The following is a 20,228-nucleotide window of genomic DNA, read 5'->3' on the forward strand; positions in this document are numbered from 1 at the left end:
CTCAATAAAAAATATATATATTTTACTGGAAGACTGGAGAAAGAGAGAAGCAAAAGTGGTTTAAGAGTAGAAAAACTAGTCATTTAGAAATTATGAGTTGTTCAGATGCTGGTTTGGAAATAGGGAGTTCACATTCATAGATAAAAAGACTATATTTATAGATGTTTGATGTAAAACAGAATAGTTTTAGTTAGGAATAGTTCACCCAAAAAAAGAAAATCCATGTACTCACTCTCATGTCATTCCAAAACTGTATGACTGACTTTTTGCAGAACACAAAAGATGTTTTATTTTTTTGAAAGTCACTGTGGTCCAAAACAACATTAGACCTCATTGAATTTGTGTATGGACGAATCATTTTTTTCTATTTTCATTTTTGGATTAACTATGACTGTTCGAGAATAAGGTGATATTGTAATGAGAGAGTGATGCACTTGTGTGTTGACAGGATGGAAAATTAGAGTCTTAACCGATGGTCTGGTCAAGAGCTTAAAGGGATAGTTCACCAAAAACGGAAAATTCTGTCATGAATTACTCACCCTTATGTCGTTCCAAACCCGTAAGACCTCCGTTCCTCTTCGGAACACAAATGAAGATATTTTTGATGGAATCTGACAGCTCTCTGACACTCCCATAGACAGCAAGGGTACTACCACGATCAATGTCCAGAAACGTAGCAAGGAGATCTGTAAAATAAGTCATGTGACATCAGGGGTTCAACCGTAATATTACGAAGCTACGAGAATACTTTTTGTGCGCAAAAGAAAGAAAAAAAAAAACGACTTTTTTCAACAATTCGTCTCCTTCGCATCTCCCTGGTGCCATTTTGGAGAGTATCCACTGAACGCAAACAGCGTATGTTGTTCTGTGTCAGCCGTGTGGTGTGACTGACACAGAACAACATACACTGTTTACGTCCAGCGGATTCTCTCCAAAATGGCACTAGGGTGACAATGTTTTTTTTGTGTTTTTTTTGGGTGAACTATCACTTTCTATACTTTTAAATAATTTTCAGTCCTATAGTGTATGTTCATATATAAAAAAAGTGTGTACATTTATCCATGTGCTTTGAAATGAGTCACATCTGAATATGTACTGTACAGTATTGGGCTTTTAGTGTAAAAAGAAATATATATATATATATATATATATATATATATATATATATATATAAACCAGTAAATTCAACAATGCACACTGCTATTCAAATCTGTTTTGTACGTTTAACATACTGACAACCACCATAATAATGCAGGTGGAAAAAGAAAAAAGCCACATGAAGAATCAAAGCTCATCACAAGTAGCTTCGCCACAAGCAGAAGAATATACTAATATATAGAAGGTGCACAGAGTCATTTATGCAAACACAAAACACCATCATGGTAACACACATGATACTTAAATAATGCATTAAACTTTCATTAAACAACAGAAGATGTAACATAAAGCCCAAATATACATAACTAATAACAAAACCTATGAAAAAAACATGATTATTTAAACAAAATACTTTCTAATGTGGAGTGTCATGCAGGGAATTCTGGGAATATCAGTTTACAGTTTTTTGACTGTAAATTATACATTGATTTGTTATTTTTACTTCTAAAAACTGTCAAATTAACAGCATTTTACTGTAAAATTACATGGTTAGATATTTTACAGTTTTTCCCTGTATATAGTACTGGAACTTACTGTTAACCTATTACAAATTTTCTTCCGTAGCGTTTTTACAAAATTGTACAGTTAAAATTACACTTATTTTTGACAGTGTTGTCTGTCTGTCACATCATACAGTGCGAGAGAGAGCCGCTCTGCTGCACAAACGCCTGTCTACCGTGTGTTGCGTGTTTTCATGTGTAACAGTCTCAAAAGTTATTAAGCACAACAGCTTGTTCATTTATATTTTCTGCTGCCTACTACAGAGTACGAATGCAGATGGCTGCGCATTTATTTGTGCTATCACAGGATATGTGTATATTTGAATAATATACTGTGAGGGAGAGCGTGTATAACCATGCAATATTTATTTTGTTGCGCTAAACCTTAAGGTTTTTTTCCCCATTATATTGCGCTACTTTTCCATTGTTTTTCTATGTAGACATGCGCTTGATGAACTTGTTTGATCGTTGAGCTCGCGTTTGCTGTGTTTAGCTATTTGTTAATGCTTGTAAAACTGCTTCGCCAAGCGCGCATTTTCAGTGTTGCCATGCCCATGGGCCATGACCACTTGTAGGCTATGCATTTTGGGGATTATTTGTTCCATTAGTAAGAGGTGAAGTGACCATTTAGTTCAGTTGGAGTGTGTACGTGGCATTTGCCAGTGTCAGTTATTTGAACGGAGAAAAGTCAGCTATTAATAATGCGGTCAAAATGTTTGGGCAACAGGGGTGGCCAAGCTTCAATCAGGGGTGGCACTGCCACCCATGGCCACCACGTAGCTACGCCCCCGCTTGGACAGTACACTTGTCAATTAATTTGAGTATATTTAGATTTATAACGGATATGGTTCTCACCTTATTGATGAACAGTAATTACAAGACAACCGTGCCTAGTGTGAATACGCCCTTAAATGACAAAATAACAGTCTCCATTTTGTAGCCTATTACATCCACAACATTTTATTTTAGTTTACATTTGTTTTCGATTTTATTTGTTGGTATTTTCCAAAATATGAATTATTTGTTTGCATTTTTGATTAACATATCTCAACACTGAAACTCCCCATCATTTAGTTGGGTTGTCTAACGTTAAAGAACTGTAAAACATGTCCTAGCTCAAATCATATATATATATATATATAAATAATATTATACACATTATAATTTTTTTTTTTTTTTTTTTTACGTTTTATGGCTGAGCTTAAATAAAGTTGAGCATGGGTGCTTTTATTGTGGAAGTTCTTGAGTTGTAGGACTTTTATTGTGTCAGTCTAGCTCGCAGACTGCAGTCAGTCGTCAGAGCAGAGCGCTACAGCGGCACGCCGCGTCACTCAGCGCGTGTCTGCGCGTTCAATATAAAGACGAGAGCAGCTGAGCGAGCGCCGCAGTCCTCATATACACACACACACACACACACACACACACACCTGTAAGGAATTACCTACTTGCGACGGGAATAACTCTAACAAGGTACAAACATTTTCTTCTATATTTAGAGTAACTTTCATGGATGAATGTAGGTCATTTTATATAATAAGTAATAAGTATATTATACGTAACTTATTTATGTTCATTGATGCAGATCTGATATATGTGAGAGGAAATGTAGGCTAACCATTTAACACTTAATCGTTAGTTATGTTTTTTTGTGTGTGTGTGTGTTTAGTGTTTTGTGCATTACCTTTTTATTGTGCTGATTTTTTTGACCTTTTTAATATTTAGGGCAGAATGATTTACATGCAACCGAATTTAATCTCATATACTCACACACACACACACACACACACACACCTGTAAGGAATTACCTACTTGCGACGGGAATAACTCTAACAAGGTACAAACATTTTCTTCTATATTTAGAGTAACTTTCATGGATGAATGTAGGTCATTTTATATAATAAGTAATAAGTATATTATACGTAACTTATTTATGTCCATTGATGCAGATCTGATATATGTGAGAGGAAATGTAGGCTAACCATTTAACACTTAATCGTTAGTTATGTTTTTTTGTGTGTGTGTGTGTGTTTAGTGTTTTGTGCATTACCTTTTTATTGTGCTGATTTTTTTGACCTTTTTAATATTTAGGGCAGAATGATTTACATGCAACCGAATTTAATTGGGAAAAAAGTTGACAACTACAGAAGAGAATAAAGAGAGAGAGAGAGAGAACAATAATCTACTGATGTGATGTGTATACAGTATATGAGAATAAAAGAAAATAGAGGATATCTGATAGTAAAGTGATATACTTGAAGACAAAAAGAAAGAATTCGAGTTACAAGAATTGAATAAATTAAAAGGGGAACAGAAAACAAATCAGAAATCCTCTGCTCAGTTAAAATAGTGTTAGTTAGCACAGTTTTGCACAGGATTTTGGCAAGAAAAGTAGGTTATTCAAACTCAAAGCCTCCAAAATATCTGGAAAAGATGTTATGTTAGTGGCTTTGTCTTTTGCACTTGTGTTCCAAAGTTTAAACGGTTGCATGTTTAGCACTAATGAGTGTATGGTTTGGTACTTCACTCAAGGCAGCAGTAACACCATTAATTGATGGTTTGCTTAGTGGAGTTTAGGTTCATAAAGGCCATTGTACTAACTGTTTTATTGCCAGCAGAGACTGGTTTGGACTCGACCTCTCTTCGTCGCTCCGTTTGCCTTGTTTAGGGCTTATTTCTCTTCTGCTTGTACCCCTCCCGTTTCTCTCTCTCACTTTCCCTAATGGTAATCCCATTTGATGGTGATGTCTTTTCGGCCAATCCGGAGAGGAATGGCTTCAGCTCACATTCCTACAATCCAGATTCCAGACATATACACACTTTGTGAGAAAGAGAGAGTGAGCAAGAGGGATGCAATGAGACATACTATGTGAAAAGAAAACAGTCTGGTTCTGTTTTATGTGCTGTGCATGCAATTAGAGAGAAACCGATGGGGGAGGGTCTGAGCGAGAGATGGTGAAAGCAAAAGAGAATAATGGACTGTGCAGGTCAAGACTTTGCGACTAAGGATAAATGGAGTGGAAGAGAACAAAACAACAGTGAATGGGTCTGAAAATGAAGTGCTTTAACTTTTCCTGTAACTGCCATGACTGAAGGTTTCATTCGTGCTTTTCAAAGTCTTTCAAACACCTCTGACTAAATGGGCAAAAAACTCATCATGAAAGTGAGAGTGTGGGAGCTGGAAAAGAAAAAGCCTTTTTTATTTTGGCCTGATGTCTTTATGGAAAGTTGGACATTTCCTCTAGGTCTGGTAGGGAGTATAGAGCGTGTAGAGTTGCTTGGCTTGGGTAGGAGTCGCGTTGTGAGAACATATTTGGTCAAACTGCTCCTAAAGCAGGAACACGCTCAACCAATACCAATGTAATCTGAGAAAGGGCTCGAAAACTTGCATTTACAGATGTTTTGTGTGTAGAATATGCCGTCAACTTTATGTACTCTGTTGACCTCTAGAAAGCTAAGGGCCAAAATTACTGTAGGAGATTTCTGAAAGTTTTGTTCACTATAACATGCCAAGAATTCAGATGATTTTATGGACATTAGTGGCGAGAGATTGTGTGTCCGGTTCGGTTTTGTGAGTGACAGCAATGCTATTACGTTCAGATATAATGGAAGGATCAGATGCAATCTCCTGCTCTCAGTCTGTATGCTGTTTGATGAATATACTGTTTCGAAGGGGGTGTGTGTTTGTGTGTGTGTGTGTATATGAGCTCTGCTGGGAAAGAGATACTAGTCCAATACCACAACTGACAGAGATACTTTTTTTTTTTTTGCTGACACATGAGTCTTGTTGCAATATAAGAACTCAAAACTCTGAAGTATTGTAGGGCTGGACTGTAAATTGCAGTTTAAAAGGACAAGATCTGTTGCTGTTTGAATGGTTGGCATGACTGTGTATATATAGGGTGTATTTGGATCATGGTGAAGTGGAACTATAAAAGAAAGCTGAAGTCACTGAATATATTTAAATAAATGCTGTTCTATTGATTTTTCTATTCTTCAGAGAATCCTGAAAAAAAGTATCACTTTTATTAAAAATATTAAGTTTATACAAAAATATTAAGAAAAAAGAATAAATATATCCAAATAGGCAAGTTATTTCAAATTGTAATAATATTTCACAATTTTACAGTTTTTACTGTATTTTTGATCAGATAAATTCAGCCTTGGTAAAAACAACTTACTGACCCCAAACCTTTAAAGGGTTAATTCACCCAAAAATGAAAATTCTGTCATTAATTACTCACCCTCATGTCGTTCCAAACGTTCATCTTCGGAACACAAATGAAGATATTTTTTATGCAATCTGACAGCTCTCTGACCCTCCCATAGACAGCAAGGGTACTACCATAATCAATGTCCAGAAACGTAGCAAGGAGATCGGTAAAATAATCCATGTGACATCAGGGGTTCAACCATAATATTACGAAGCTACGAGAATACTTTTTGTTGCCAAAAGAAAAAAAACTATGTTATTCAACAATTCGTCTCCTCCACGTCACCCTAGCACCATTTTGGGGAGTATCCACTGAACGCAAACAGCGTATGTTGTTCTGTGTCAGCCGCACAACACGGATACGTTTTCTATGTTGTTTGTGCTTTGATTTGAACGAAAACAACGTATCCGTGTGGTACGACATGAGGGTGAGTAATTAATGACAGAATTTCATTTTTGGGTGAACTATCCCTTTAAACGGTAGTGAATACTGTATATTACTCTGCTGTCATCTAAAAACACTTGAAGTTAAGCTTTAAAAATACTAATAATTGAATAACAATGTTAAAAGTAATCACTGTGATGCATACATTTCCTTGTAGCATTTAAAATGAAATGGTTTTAGTCATTAAAGCAATAATCTTGCAAATTTTGGCCAATCCAGTGATTATTTCCTCAAAAGTATTCATTGTATCAACTCAATATCTTGTAAACATGACTTTGTTTTCAGACGCACTGAGAAGAAAATGTGCATGTCAGCCAATCAGATTAGAGCTTGCCAATTTGAGAAAGTGCTTTCCAGTTTTGTACTTTTCAGGTCAAAGAGCAGACTGTGGGTGGATAGGAGGGATGGAGACAGAGTAGAAAGGATAGAGAGGTGACAGACCAAAGGAGAGAGACAAAGTCTGAGACTTGGAGACTGCAAAAAGGTGAAATTAGAGAATAGAAAAATAGAGAAGGAAAGCATGAAAGTGAGAGTGTGGGAGCTGGAAAAGAAAAAGCCTTTTTTATTTTGGCCTGATGTCTTTATGGAAAGTTGGACATTTCCTCTAGGTCTGGTAGGGAGTATAGAGCGTGTAGAGTTGCTTGGCTTGGGTAGGAGCCGCGTTGTGAGAACATATTTGGTCAAACTGCTCCTAAAGCAGGAACACGCTCAACCAATACAAATGTAATCTGAGAAAGGGCTCGAAAACTTGCATTTACAGATGTTTTGTGTGTAGAATATGCCGTCAACTTTATGTACTCTGTTGACCTCTAGAAAGCTAAGGGCCAAAATTACTGTAGGAGATTTCTGAAAGTTTTGTTCACTGTAACATGCCAAGAATTCAGATGATTTCATGGACATTAGTGGCGAGAGATTGTGTGTCCGGTTCGGTTTTGTGAGTGACAGCAATGCTATTACGTTCAGATATAATGGAAGGATCAGATGCAATCTCCTGCTCTCAGTCTGTATGCTGTTTGATGAATATACTGTTTCGAAGGGGGTGTGTGTTTGTGTGTGTGTGTATATGAGCTCTGCAGGGAAAGAGATACTAGTCCAATACCACAACTGGCAGAGATACTTTTTTTTTTTTTTTGCTGACACATGAGTCTTGTTGCAATATAAGAACTCAAAACTCTGAAGTATTGTAGGGCTGGACTGTAAATTGCAGTTTAAAAGGACAAGATCTGTTGCTGTTTGAATGGTTGGCATGACTGTGTATATATAGGGTGTATTTGGATCATGGTGAAGTGGAACTATAAAAGAAAGCTGAAGTCACTGAGTCAACAGGGTTTGGGTGTGGTTATAATTCAGATGTTAATGTGCATTTAAAGAATGAAAGTTTGAAATGGTGAGTCTCATTTGGATAGACTGACAAATAAATAGGCAATATATATATATAAAGTGTAATTTATTCCTGTGATCAAATCAGAATTTTCAGCCATTACTCCAGTCTTCAGTGTCACATGATTCTTCAGAAATCATTCTAATAGGCTGATTTGGTGCTCAAGAAACATTTCTTATTATTATCAATGTTGTGATGCTTAATATTTTTGTTAAAACCATGATCAATTCAGGACTATTTTGATTAATAGAAAGTTAAAAAAACAGCATTAATTTGAAACCAATCTTTTGTAAGATTGTAAATTTCTTTAGTGTCGCTTTTGATCAATTTAATGCATCCTTGCTGAATAAAAGTATTTCTTAAAAAAAAAAAAACTTACTGACCCCAAACTTATGAAAAGTAGTGCAACTTTTCTATTTATACTTTTGCTGAAATACAGATTGTTGTTGTTTTTGTTGCAGATTACACAGAATTTCTTATTCAAAAATATGACAATGGGTTGTTTCAGTCTGTGTGTCTTAGAGGTTCATCCATCCGTCCTGTAGCTGTCTCAATGTTTGCCAGATTACCATGTAGTCAGACAGTCTATGAATCATTTCTCCAGACACTGACATGGAAGCAATCACCTGAATCAATCATATTTTTATAATTAAATCAGTTGGTTAACCAGAACTAATCATCCAGGGCAGGGCTCCAGACTCATTCTTCCCACTGGTTGCTCTTTTGCAACTAACTTTCTCAGCTGGTCGCACGAGCACATGATTTGGTCGCAATATTTATTTATTTTTTATTTAATTTTTGCGCTACAACATGGGATTATTCAATGCATGCTGAGGAAATTTTATCATAGTTTTTATATATATATATATATATATATATATATATATACATACACATGCATACATACATACATACATACATACATACATACATACATACATACATACATACATACATACATACATACATACATACATACATACATACATACATACATACATACATACATACATACATACATACATACATACATACATACATACATACATACATACATGCAGTGGGGCAAAAAAGTATTTAGTCAGCCACCAATTTTGTGATTTGAATTTTGTGAACGGAAGTTTCTCTTTTGCTGTGTTAAGCCGCGGGCTTCGGATGTTTTCACTTTCAAATTCGCGATCTTGTTGTCACTGTTTTGTTTGCATAGGCCTACAGCTACACATTTCATTTTTTAAAGACTACAACAAAAGATGGATTCATTGTAATTCTTAAAAAAAAAAAAGCACAACAACAATAAATCAGTAAGATACAATGACAAACTAGCTTACAAAACGTTTATTAACAAAAACTTATAAGATGAGAGACCCCACATGCTGTATTATATACCGACTAATAAATTACAGAACGTTTAGCAAACACTGAGGAATCAAATAAATAAATAAAAGAGAGCCTCCATAGCGTAATGTGAGGTAAACAGCAAAGATAACAAGTTTTTCAAAAATGAAAACACAGAGAAAAGTAAAACTAACGGTGACAGTACTTGCGTGTCATGTCTTTTATTTTGACAGGACCGTAGACACCACATGCTGTATTATATACCGACTAATAAATTACAGAACGTTTAGCAAACACTGAGGAATCAAATAAATAAATAAAAGCGAGCCTCCATAGCGTAATGTGAGGTAAACAGCAAAGATAACAAGTTTTTCAAAAATGAAAACACAGAGAAAAGTAAAACTAACGGTGACAGTACTTGCGTGTCATGTCTTTTATTTTGACAGGACCGTCCACTTTTATAGTCCAATACAATTGTTATGCAATAATAATACAGAATGTAGTTCATAAACTTGTTTTGCCCATTACAATTCCATATTTTGTTTGCATGTCTCGCGCACAGACACATGTGCGTGCACAAACCAGGACATGCTCTGTAAACAGGGAGTCCTCTAATTGTCAAATATTTAAGCTCAACAGCTTCCTGTCGTCAGAGAAAAGTAAAACTAACGGTGACAGTACTTGCATGTCATGTCTTTTATTTTGACAGGACCGTCCACTTTTATAGTCCAATACAATTTTTATGCAATAATAATACAGAATGTAGTTCATAAACTTGTTTTGCCCATTACAATTCCATATTTTGTTTGCATGTCTCGCGCACAGACACATGTGCGTGCACAAACCAGGACATGCTCTGTAAACAGGGAGTCCTCTAATTGTAAAATATTTAAGCTCAACAGCTTCCTGTCGTCTTGAAGCTTCTTCCTGTGATAGCAGCCGGTTAAAAACCGTAGAAACTCCACTCATGCGCGCAGCCAAAACAAAGGTGCTTAACCTGACTGCTTAAAATGTCTGGATAGAAGCTGATTGGTGGTCTAATTAAACCATAATCTGCACTGACCCGCATCTTACAGTTATTTTGTAAAGGGCACATTTGTAAACAACTTTATGAGGTATTTTTCACTGTTTTATGGAGGCACAAATGCCGCTGACAAATGTCACCACTTCAAAGCTAATGGGCACATGTCTGACCTCATGTCACGATGTGTTTTAATGGTACAACAAATTGTAGTGTTTAATGCAGTGTGAACATCATCAGCTCTGGGTTTTACATTATGGTGTGGAGGACAGATAGAAAGACTAACTCAACAGCTTCCTGTCAAGTCTGCATATGATTCAGATACAATACAAAAGACTTCAGAGGAAGATAAGAACAGAAAAGTTTGTGCACAGTTTTACTTGTGTTTTTTTTTTGGTGACTTATTAAGTGGATTCTGACGAAAAGAACAAAGGCATTATATTAGGATAGGCAATATAGGCTTTATTATTAAACACCATTTAGTTAAAGATGAGCTTGTAACGCCACTCTACTACAAACAACTAATAGTAGTGATTGCAAGTCTGTAATGCATGCTGTTATTAGTATCTGTAATTTTAGAAAGCCCTTTTTATATATATTTAAGTTAATTAAATGTAATTTAATTATGGGTTATTCAATAATTTTTTAATAAGCTCTGTTTAGGTAATTTCTGTAATCAGCCGAGCAGTGATGTCAGAACAGTTTTCTCTGATTCAAAGCAGACGACTTTGATGGTTGTGTGTGTGTTTTATGCAAGGTCAGGCTTCTCTGGGGTTTCCATAAAACAGTAGGAGCTGGATTTGTGTAAGTGCATTTTATAGACATGTAGCTAAATTAGACAGGAATGTGTGGAAGTGCAGGAATATGAGAGTGATTTTTGTGTCTGCTGAGGGGTCTGCTTCATCTCCACTAGTAACAAACCTTGTAATTTGGCAGATTGAATGGGTTACTTCATGTAACCTTTGACAGAAGGCTGCGATTATTTAAGCAGTGCTGCATGCTATCAGCATATGGACGCAGAACCATATGCACCTCTCTCCCATTAGCATCTCTAAATCACTCAAACTATGATCGAACTGACCCCGAATACAGCAGACTCGGCTGAGGAAGAGCTGTAGACTCGAAAAACACAACTGGGAATTTGGTTGGAACCGTAGGTCCTGTGGGCGATGTGAGTTTGAGTCACAATTGATCCCATTCCTAAAAAAAAAAAAAGGCTAGGCTTAAATGTCTTGTGTAGACCTGCCATAATTTTTTATATTGTTGGAGAACCTACTTTGAAACTGTACTGTAGCTTTCCAAGTCAAACCAACCTTTTGAAAAAGTAGTCAGCTACACTGTAATATACTAAAAAAATATTCCAAAACTACTTTGAAGCTTCCTGAGGGGAGCAATGTGTTTATTTTTAAATGCACAATTATCAGATGATATAATTTAATCAGATCTTGCACTTATGCACTGATGGTTTTTAATTGTGGATAATTTGAGTGTTACCATTATACTTGAACAGATACCTTTAAGCCGCATACTATAATACTACTACTAGAATCTGTTGACTTTGTATCCGTATATTGGGGTTTGAGATTTCTCAAATGAATGAACATAATTTTTAAGCAGGAAGGTATACGATAGCATTTTCTATTTGCAGACTCTGTGCCTTTTAAGGCAATCTGATTATGTCAGCACCGGCTGACCTTCCTTCATCAACCCAGGTTTACTGGTCAGGAATTCCAGAAATGCAAAAGGAACAAATAAGTGGAGAAACCTGCAAGAACAATTTTTAGAAAATGGCTAATTTTGAAAAACAGCCGCTTTCACTCATGGGAGGAAGAGAGGAGAAAAGCAAAAGGATGGAGAAAAAGACAGATTAGATTTGCAATTCTTGTTCTTTCTAATGTTAAAATGTGAGGGAAAGAAGAGGGAGACATGATTATGAAATTCCAAAAAAGTGTGAAGCAATTGCAAGAAAGCGAGGGAGAGAAAGCAAGACCCAAAGACAGAAGGTAGAGAAGTGAGAGTCTAGCAGCTGGTGCTAAGGAACTCATAACAGAGCCAAAAAAGGAATGAAAGCAAAGCAGCACATGCCGTTGAGTCCAGGAGCCTTTCACCAGCTGCCAAAGTATTCCTGTAAAAGTGCTTTTTTGATGGATTCTTGAACATATGGACAAGGAAAAAAGGGAAAAGGCAGGGCTGTAGGTGGTCATTTATGCCTTTAATGTGGTCCAAATCACCATCTGTGCCGCCAAAACAAAGTTACATCATTTAATCTATTCTTTTCTTCAATGAATCCTTTTATTTGATAAACTTGCACTCTAGGTTTTAGGTTAAGGCTTGGCGAAGTATTACCAACACAAACTGAATACTCCCTTTCTCTTTTTCTTGATCCAAACTTTAAGGATTTATCAGTTGGCGGGAGGGAGGGCTTCCACCTCCATTACAAAAAAATGGAGAGGATGAGGGAAAGCGCAGTGACTCATTAGTCAACATCTGGAAATAATTAGATTAAATGGGGTTTGGAGTGTGGCTGGCCTACCACTCCGATCCCCTTGTGAAGCACACACATCGAAATTACACATTTAATTCAAGTTTTGGATTTCTTTACAGAGCGACCAGCAGAAAAATGTTGAATGCCGCTCTGAATGGGCCTATAGGAGACCATGTGATTAAAATTTCAATGAAAAGCATCTGGACTTGGTTATCGGTTCGTTTATGGTTATCCGTTTGTTTAGGCTTACAGAAAGTGCCAAGATGTTGCCAAAAAAAGGCAGCAGGAGAGTGGGGCTGAGTCTGCAGAAGAAGAGAGACAAATTGCGTTTTGAACAAAACGTGTCTTCGAGGGACACAAGAATGAAGTGAAGTGAAGTGAAGTGACATGTGGCCAAGTATGGTGACCCATACTCTACTCGGAATTAGTAGGCAGCAGGAGAGTGGGGCTGAGTCTGCAGAAGAAGAGAGACAAATTGCGTTTTGAACAAAACGTGTCTTCGAGGGACACAAGAATTTAGATGATGGAAAACTATGACTGTAGGCAGCGAATATCTCATGTTTAGCAGAGAAAAGGACAATGTGGATGTCACTCCAGTGTTGTTGTGTATGTGGGTGAACCATGAGGCCAAACATTTGACAGATAACGCTCAGCCATCAGCCATCAGCCCACACCCATATTCACACGACACATCACTGAGATCTTCATCTCATCCTTTTCCATGCTGTTTACATGCTGTTGACAGTGTAGTTTAAACTTTACCCAAGATAGCATATCACTCGCTCTTCAGTGGACTTTAGTTTCCTTCCCAGAAACTCAGCACAAATACACACAGACATGCATAACCACACAAACAACAAGGCATGCAATCTTCTGCCTATATGCAGCTGTACAGACACACTTGTATATGCATTCATAGATGTCCTTTATAGTAACAAACACTACACCCCTGTAGGCTCTAGAGTTAATTTCCTCCTGTGTGAGGGGCCATCTGTTCTGTGAGGATGATACACTGACCCTAAGAGGGCCTTATATGATATCACTCGCTGAACTCTGTGTGTGGCTTTCCGTCTCTAATAAATCAATAAAGATGGAAATATATAAAGCGCAACATCAGAATAGTCTTTAGAGTACCAAGTTTAATTTTGTTGTTTTTCTTTTCTTTTTTTTCCCCCTTTTATTGTGTTTATAGTGTTTTTGTTCTATTTAATTACACAGTAAAACATTAATTAAACAGTTATGTCCAATTGCACTTGTTTTTTAATTTATTTCTTTTTCTTTTTTGTATATTTAACTACATTTTAAAACATGGGTTATATTAAATTTTTGAATGGACATCTGTTTGTTTTGAATTAAATTGATAATTTATTCCTGCATTTTATCCAATTTATTTGACAATTTTATTTAAATATAATATATTTTAGCATAAATGTTTTTTTTGGTCATTTAGCTCATGCAAGCTGGTAGGCCACATTGGACTAGCAACAAACCTGCTATCAAACCATCTTAAGATGGTGAAGCTGGTTTTTGGAACATGGTCATTATGGGTCAGCCAACCTACTAGAAACCAGCTATATATAAAATATAAAATATAGAGGACACAAATTTCCATTAAACCAAAAGGCAAATTCAGATTATTCATATGGTGAACATCTTTTTTTCTGTCATGGGTTTTGGCAGGAATGCTGTATTGAGTAATCAGGATTGGAACTATCAGTTTAATAATTGTGTACACAGTTATATTTAGCCAGGTTTAGTCCCAGAAAACATGCTGTACAAACATTATCTTAAGATGTTGACATTAGTTCAGTGAATGTTTGTCAGGTTGTCGCATTATCTGACTATTGTAGTAAAATGTGTGTAGTTAGTGATGCTAAACAGTCCATTTGTTTAATATTTTCCTTGCAGAAACGCAGCACAACTGAAGCAACTTCAGGATCAGATCCTTCTCGAGCAGCAACAACAGCTTCCTCCTCCTCAGGAAGTCCCGCCTCCATCTCCACCTCTCCCTCCTCCTCCCTCCTTCCAGGAGCTGGAGAGTAGCACCATGCAGACAAGCACCTTCAACTATGCCCGGCCTAAGCAGTTCATTGCTGCACAGAGTCCCACAACAAGCGGGGGATCGATTGGATACAGCACGCAGTCCTCGACCTCCTCGAGCTCCAGTCCGCTGTCCCCTACAATGTCCCACAAACCCTTCAGCCGCGTCACACTTCCGCCCTTCCAGCAGCAGCCGCTACTGTCCAAAGGAAGCAGCGTAGAGTCTCCCAGCTCGCCTTCTTTCCCGCCGCCCCCTCCGCCCTTTCTCAGCTCCAGCACTCTATCCTCTCCTGCTGGCTTGCCACAAGACTTCCCTCCTCCACCTCCACCGCCTCCGCCACCTGTCACGTCGAGCCCCACCCGCTCAGACGCCTCCTCGCCGTTCACATCCACTCCCCACTCACCAGCTGGGTTTCTGGTGTCTGTGCTCCCAGCCACACCAGCTCTGCCACCAGTGAATGCGTTGGGGCTGCCCAAGGGTAATGGCACAGTGTGAGTACCCACAATCATCTGTTTGAGAAACATCCCAAATGCTTTTCGAAGGTGTGCGGTCACCCATCACAGTTTCTTGAAACAAACTTATTACTAAAAAACAATTATCCTAACCTTTATCTCCATACTGAAATATCAGGTTCCTTGTGTTACAACTTAACAAGCTGATTCTCTATACTAAAGACAATAAAGCACTATCAAGGACATAGAGTGAACTCTTGGGCTAATAAGTAATTTGGAGTGCAGCTCTTGCTTTCCAGCTGCATGGAAAACATGTACTGTATGCATTCTTACATGACATGTTTATGGAGACACTGAGATCAATGGGAGCTGAGGAACCTTGAGGGTAAGGACTGTGTATTATAGAGATTTCCTCTCTCATTCTCAAGCCTACAGAAATGTAAAGCACATAGGTTTAGTTGAGAATGAGTGTTTTTATAGGGATAAAAAATCTGATCACTCTCATGCAGTTTGAAGCCTGTATGACCTGCTTTATTCTATTGAACATCAAAGGGGAATTTTTGTACAGAATATCTAAGATGGTCACTGGTCATCTCCTAGCATCAAGCTCCAAAAAGAAAAAACATTTATTTTTGTGTGTCTTGTAATGCATCGCAATGCACCAGATGAATAGGGATAAAAAATCTGATCACTCTCATGCAGTTTGAAGCCTGTATGACCTGCTTTATTCTATTGAACATCAAAGGGGAATTTTTGTACAGAATATCTAAGATGGTCACTGGTCATCTCCTAGCATCAAGCTCCAAAAAGAAAAAAAAAAACATTTATTTTTGTGTGTCTTGTAATGCATCGCAATGCACCAGATGAGTGAGATTTAAGAGCTATGTGGTGGATAAGATTTTGAGATTTTAATTACTATATAAACATTTTTAAGTACTAAAATTACTAAAACTGAAATAAAATCAAAAGCACATAACGTAGCCAAATTACTAAAATTATTACGAAATTATGAAAATATAACTTAAAAACAAATCCAAAATATTAATAAATACTGTAGTAGTTTATAAGTAATATTAAAATGACGCTGGCACAGACAACCTCTGGTCACTGTCCACTTTCATTATATGAATGGTGTTCAACATAGGTTTGTTATTCAAGAAGTGGTAATGGCCCTCTCTGCGTCATACAAACTAAGAGCTATGTGGTGGATAAGATTTTGAGATTTTAATTACTATATATATATATATATATATATATATAAACATTTTTGTTAAGTACTAAAATTACTAAAACTGAAATAAAATCAAAAGCACATAACGTAGCCAAATTACTAAAATTATTACGAAATTATGAAAATATAACTTAAAAACAAATCCAAAATATTAATAAATACTGTAGTAGTTTATAAGTAATATTAAAATGACGCTGGCACAGACAACCTCTGGTCACTGTCCACTTTCATTATATGAATGGTGTTCAACATAGGTTTGTTATTCAAGAAGTGGTAATGGCCCTCTCTGCGTCATACAAACATAATCAACCATATTCTAAAACTGCAAATGATGCACATGCAAGCTGAACAAGAGTTTTTCCAGAGATTTATTTGATGTTGCTCATGATTTATAATTAGGATCTTCAGTGAATATGGTCTTTCTGGTAAAACTTGAGTTTAAAACACTCATCCAGAGTTTTTTTTGTCTTCAAAGCTGCTTCTCCTATCATCCACCTCTTCATCTCCGTTTTCTCCATTATCTTCCACTAGTTAATTTCTCTCTCTCTCTCTCTCTCTCTTTCTTCCTCTCTCTCTTTCTTCCTGGCATTCCAGAGCCAGAGGGGGAAAGATAAGAGACTGCTGTGTAATTTTAAAACACACACAAACCGATAACGAAAATTATTCTTGCTTCCCAGTGCATATGCAAAAAATATGTCCCACGTTCTTCTTGTCAATGCCAACTTTCATATTGCAGTGTATTATAAAAGCTGCGGTTCTGTTCATTTGTTTTGTGTATGTGCTTTAATCCTAGCCTCTGTTTGAAAGGTTTTATGGACCGGGAAATATAACTCTGGAGCAACAGTTTCTCACTTGTCTCTGTGTTTAAGAAATTAAATGCTACAGATCCTGTACTTATAGAAATGCTTAATGTGCTATCGTTTGCTTTGAAGTCTTTTTTCATTATTTTCTGATTGTGTTTTAACAGGGCTTTGCCACGTAAGACTACACCCCGTACACCGCGTATCATCTCTGATTCAGCGATCCAGGGCTCCAAAGACGCCGTTATACAAGATCTGGAGAGAAAACTACGCTTCAAAGAGGAAAGACTCAGCAATGGACAGCAGGTATGTGTGTGAGAGGTCTTATGTTTGTATTACTAAAAAATTACAATACGTCATTAATAGTACTACCACACTAGCCTTACTAGCATTGCCATCTTGAATATAATGTAGTCTAACCAATAACACATGCAGTCATGTTTGAGTATATTTGGTAACTAATTTTCTTTTAAAGGCATAGTTAACCCCCAAAAATGTGTGTAAAAAAAAAAAAAAGTAAACTTCCCCTCAAGCTGTTCTAAAACATTACTGATTTCTGTGGAGTAAAATCAAAAGAAAAGGAACACTGTTCCGTTCCATATAATAGAAGTAAATGGGAACCAATGTTATTTTAGAACTCTATATATGTAGTTACAGTACGTATTAATATTTTGAATTGGCTGTTATTTTTGTATTTTCAGCTAACTTGTAGTTTTTTTTTAAACATTTCTATTTAGCTTTAATTTGTCATTTCTGTTTTAGTTTTAGTAATTTTACTACATTTTAAACTCATTTTAGTTAGTTTCCAAGGCAACATTTCTAATTTAGTTTTATATATATATATATCCCCCCAGCTTTTAGTTATGGAAATGGTTAATACTTTGTTAACAGTAACAAAATTGATGGAAAAAAAGGGGAATAGGGAAAAGGAAGAAAAAAACACTATAAAAGTTGGTCCATCCAACTCAAGCCATAAGATGAGGGAATAGACGCACAAGAACCAGTGGCATTTGATGTTAAATGTAATGTTAAATATCACACTAAGTTCAAATATGTGCTAGGGTAAATTAGGTGAACAGTTGAGTATAACTGAAATTTCTTTCTTTTTTTTCAGTTTTCAATATACATGTTCATTGTAACTTTTCATTCTTACGAAATACAGCTAATAAATGGAGAAAATTACCTTCCACCACCAACTCCTCCAACTAAAATGGTTAATCGCTATAGGAGCTCTAAAATCAACCCACAATGCATAGCAAAAACCCACCACATGTTCAGCATGACTAATAGCCTTGAATTCACTAGTACAGGCCACCAAATAATCATCATGCTTTTGCGTGTATGAGTGTGTTTTCTCACACACTAACCCAGGCTCTGACAGATTAATCCTGCTTGCTTTCAGAGGTTAACCTATGAGGAGAAGATGGCTCGCAGACTGCTGGGTGCTGACAATGCTGCCACAGTGTTTAACACACAACAGGTGGAGGAGGAGCCAGTTACACAGGTATAAACACACACACACACACGTTAACTGAGCTATCTAAATGGGGAGATTACATAGACTACTATTGTTTTAATATACAGGTTGTTATACACTTTAACCTAAACCCACCCCTAACCCTACCCCTCACAGAAAACTTTCTGCATTTTTACTATTTCAAAAGAACTTTGTTTACTTTATTTGTATATCAGTTTTACTAATGAGGATGTCCCAAATGGAGGTTTTTGGCAATTTTGTCAGGTTTTGCTCACTTTTGGGTACAAATTTGTCTCCAAAATATGGTTAAGTAGGTTCACACACACACAAACCCACCTACACAACATCCCCATTGTGTCACAGTAAACAAAGCAGTTGTTTGTAATTGGCTGGTTTTTAAACATGGGTTATAAATAAAAAGCATCCATTACAAATCTGTCCGCATACTTTACATGGACTACTATTGTTTTAATATACAGGTTGTTATACACTTTAACCTAAACCCACCCCTAACCCTACCCCTCACAGAAAACTTTCTGCATTTTTACTATTTCAAAAGAACTTTGTTTACTTTATTTGTATATCAGTTTTACTAATGAGGATGTCCCAAATGGAGGTTTTTGGCAATTTTGTCAGGTTTTGCTCACTTTTGGGTACAAATTTGTCTCCAAAATATGGTTAAGTAGGTTCACACACACACAAACCCACCTACACAACATCCCCATTGTGTCACAGTAAACAAAGCAGTTGTTTGTAATTGGCTGGTTTTTAAACATGGGTTATAAATAAAAAGCATCCATTACAAATCTGTCCGCATACTTTTTCCGATGACTACCAGTGTACGGCTAGGCTGTTGGATATAGTTTAGAGCATTGTGGTTTGCCTGCGTGCTTGTAAATGTGTCTTAATTCGGCTAATAGCTACGAGCTCCCGCATGTGCTTGCACATATGCATTGGGTACATTGCAAAGTGATGTCATTTTGGCGAGGAGAGTCATGTCAGCGAGGCGTTTTGAAGGTGTGTGAGCAGGTAAGATCATAAAAGTAGGATTAGCAGCCCAACACAAATGCACATTGCCAGTAAAGTGTGTGATTGTGCACTTTTGTGCAATTTGGTGTGTAATCTGTGCAGGATGTGACATCATCCTCAATCCCCCTGCCTGTTTTCTGATCTCTTTACAGGAAGGCAGCTCAGCTGACTCAGAGTTTGTCCCTCAAAAGGTTATTCATGCTCATCCCATCTATTACAAACATCAAGCAGCAGCCTGTCTGTTCTTATATTTCGCTCTTCTGTCAGTCTCTCACCGCTGTATTTCCCTTTGCTTCACTCATGAGATCACCCTCAGTTGTTAACTCTGTGTGTGTGTGTGTGTGTGTGTGTGTGTGTGTGGTCACCCCCCTGTTTTGGTCACTACTGTATGTGATTGTGTTTTCTTCTATGTCTCAGTTTATGGAATATTTGCGTCCCGATTAAGCACCGCGGTAAAGTCCTTGACAGCAATATGACCGTGATGACTATTGTACTCTCTGGGAAAATCATCAAAAACAGAGATTTACACTGCAATCTTACTGATCAAATAAGCAGTGTATTAAATATTTGTATTGAACCAAAACTCCTGGAGGGTCCAATATTTGGAAGAAAGTATCGTTTTTGAAAGAAAGAAATACTTTATTTCATCATGGACACATGAAA

The 20,228-nt window shown here is 36.9% G+C and overlaps 1 protein-coding gene across 1 annotated transcript in view; it reads left to right on the forward strand.

Moving 5' to 3' along the window:
• palld (palladin, cytoskeletal associated protein) overlaps positions 1-20,228 on the forward strand; it is an 89,847-nt gene that overhangs the window by 60,581 nt on the left and 9,038 nt on the right. Inside the window, exons 12-15 of the mRNA XM_016288540.1 lie at positions 14,444-15,067; positions 17,227-17,365; positions 18,462-18,563; positions 19,718-19,756. Coding sequence (XP_016144026.1) covers positions 14,444-15,067; positions 17,227-17,365; positions 18,462-18,563; positions 19,718-19,756 — 904 coding nt within the window. The remainder of the gene's footprint in view (positions 1-14,443; positions 15,068-17,226; positions 17,366-18,461; positions 18,564-19,717; positions 19,757-20,228) is intronic.

This window comes from Sinocyclocheilus grahami, unplaced genomic scaffold, assembly GCF_001515645.1.
Source record: "Sinocyclocheilus grahami isolate Dianchi unplaced genomic scaffold, SAMN03320097.WGS_v1.1 scaffold232.1, whole genome shotgun sequence".
Lineage (NCBI taxonomy): Eukaryota > Metazoa > Chordata > Actinopteri > Cypriniformes > Cyprinidae > Sinocyclocheilus > Sinocyclocheilus grahami.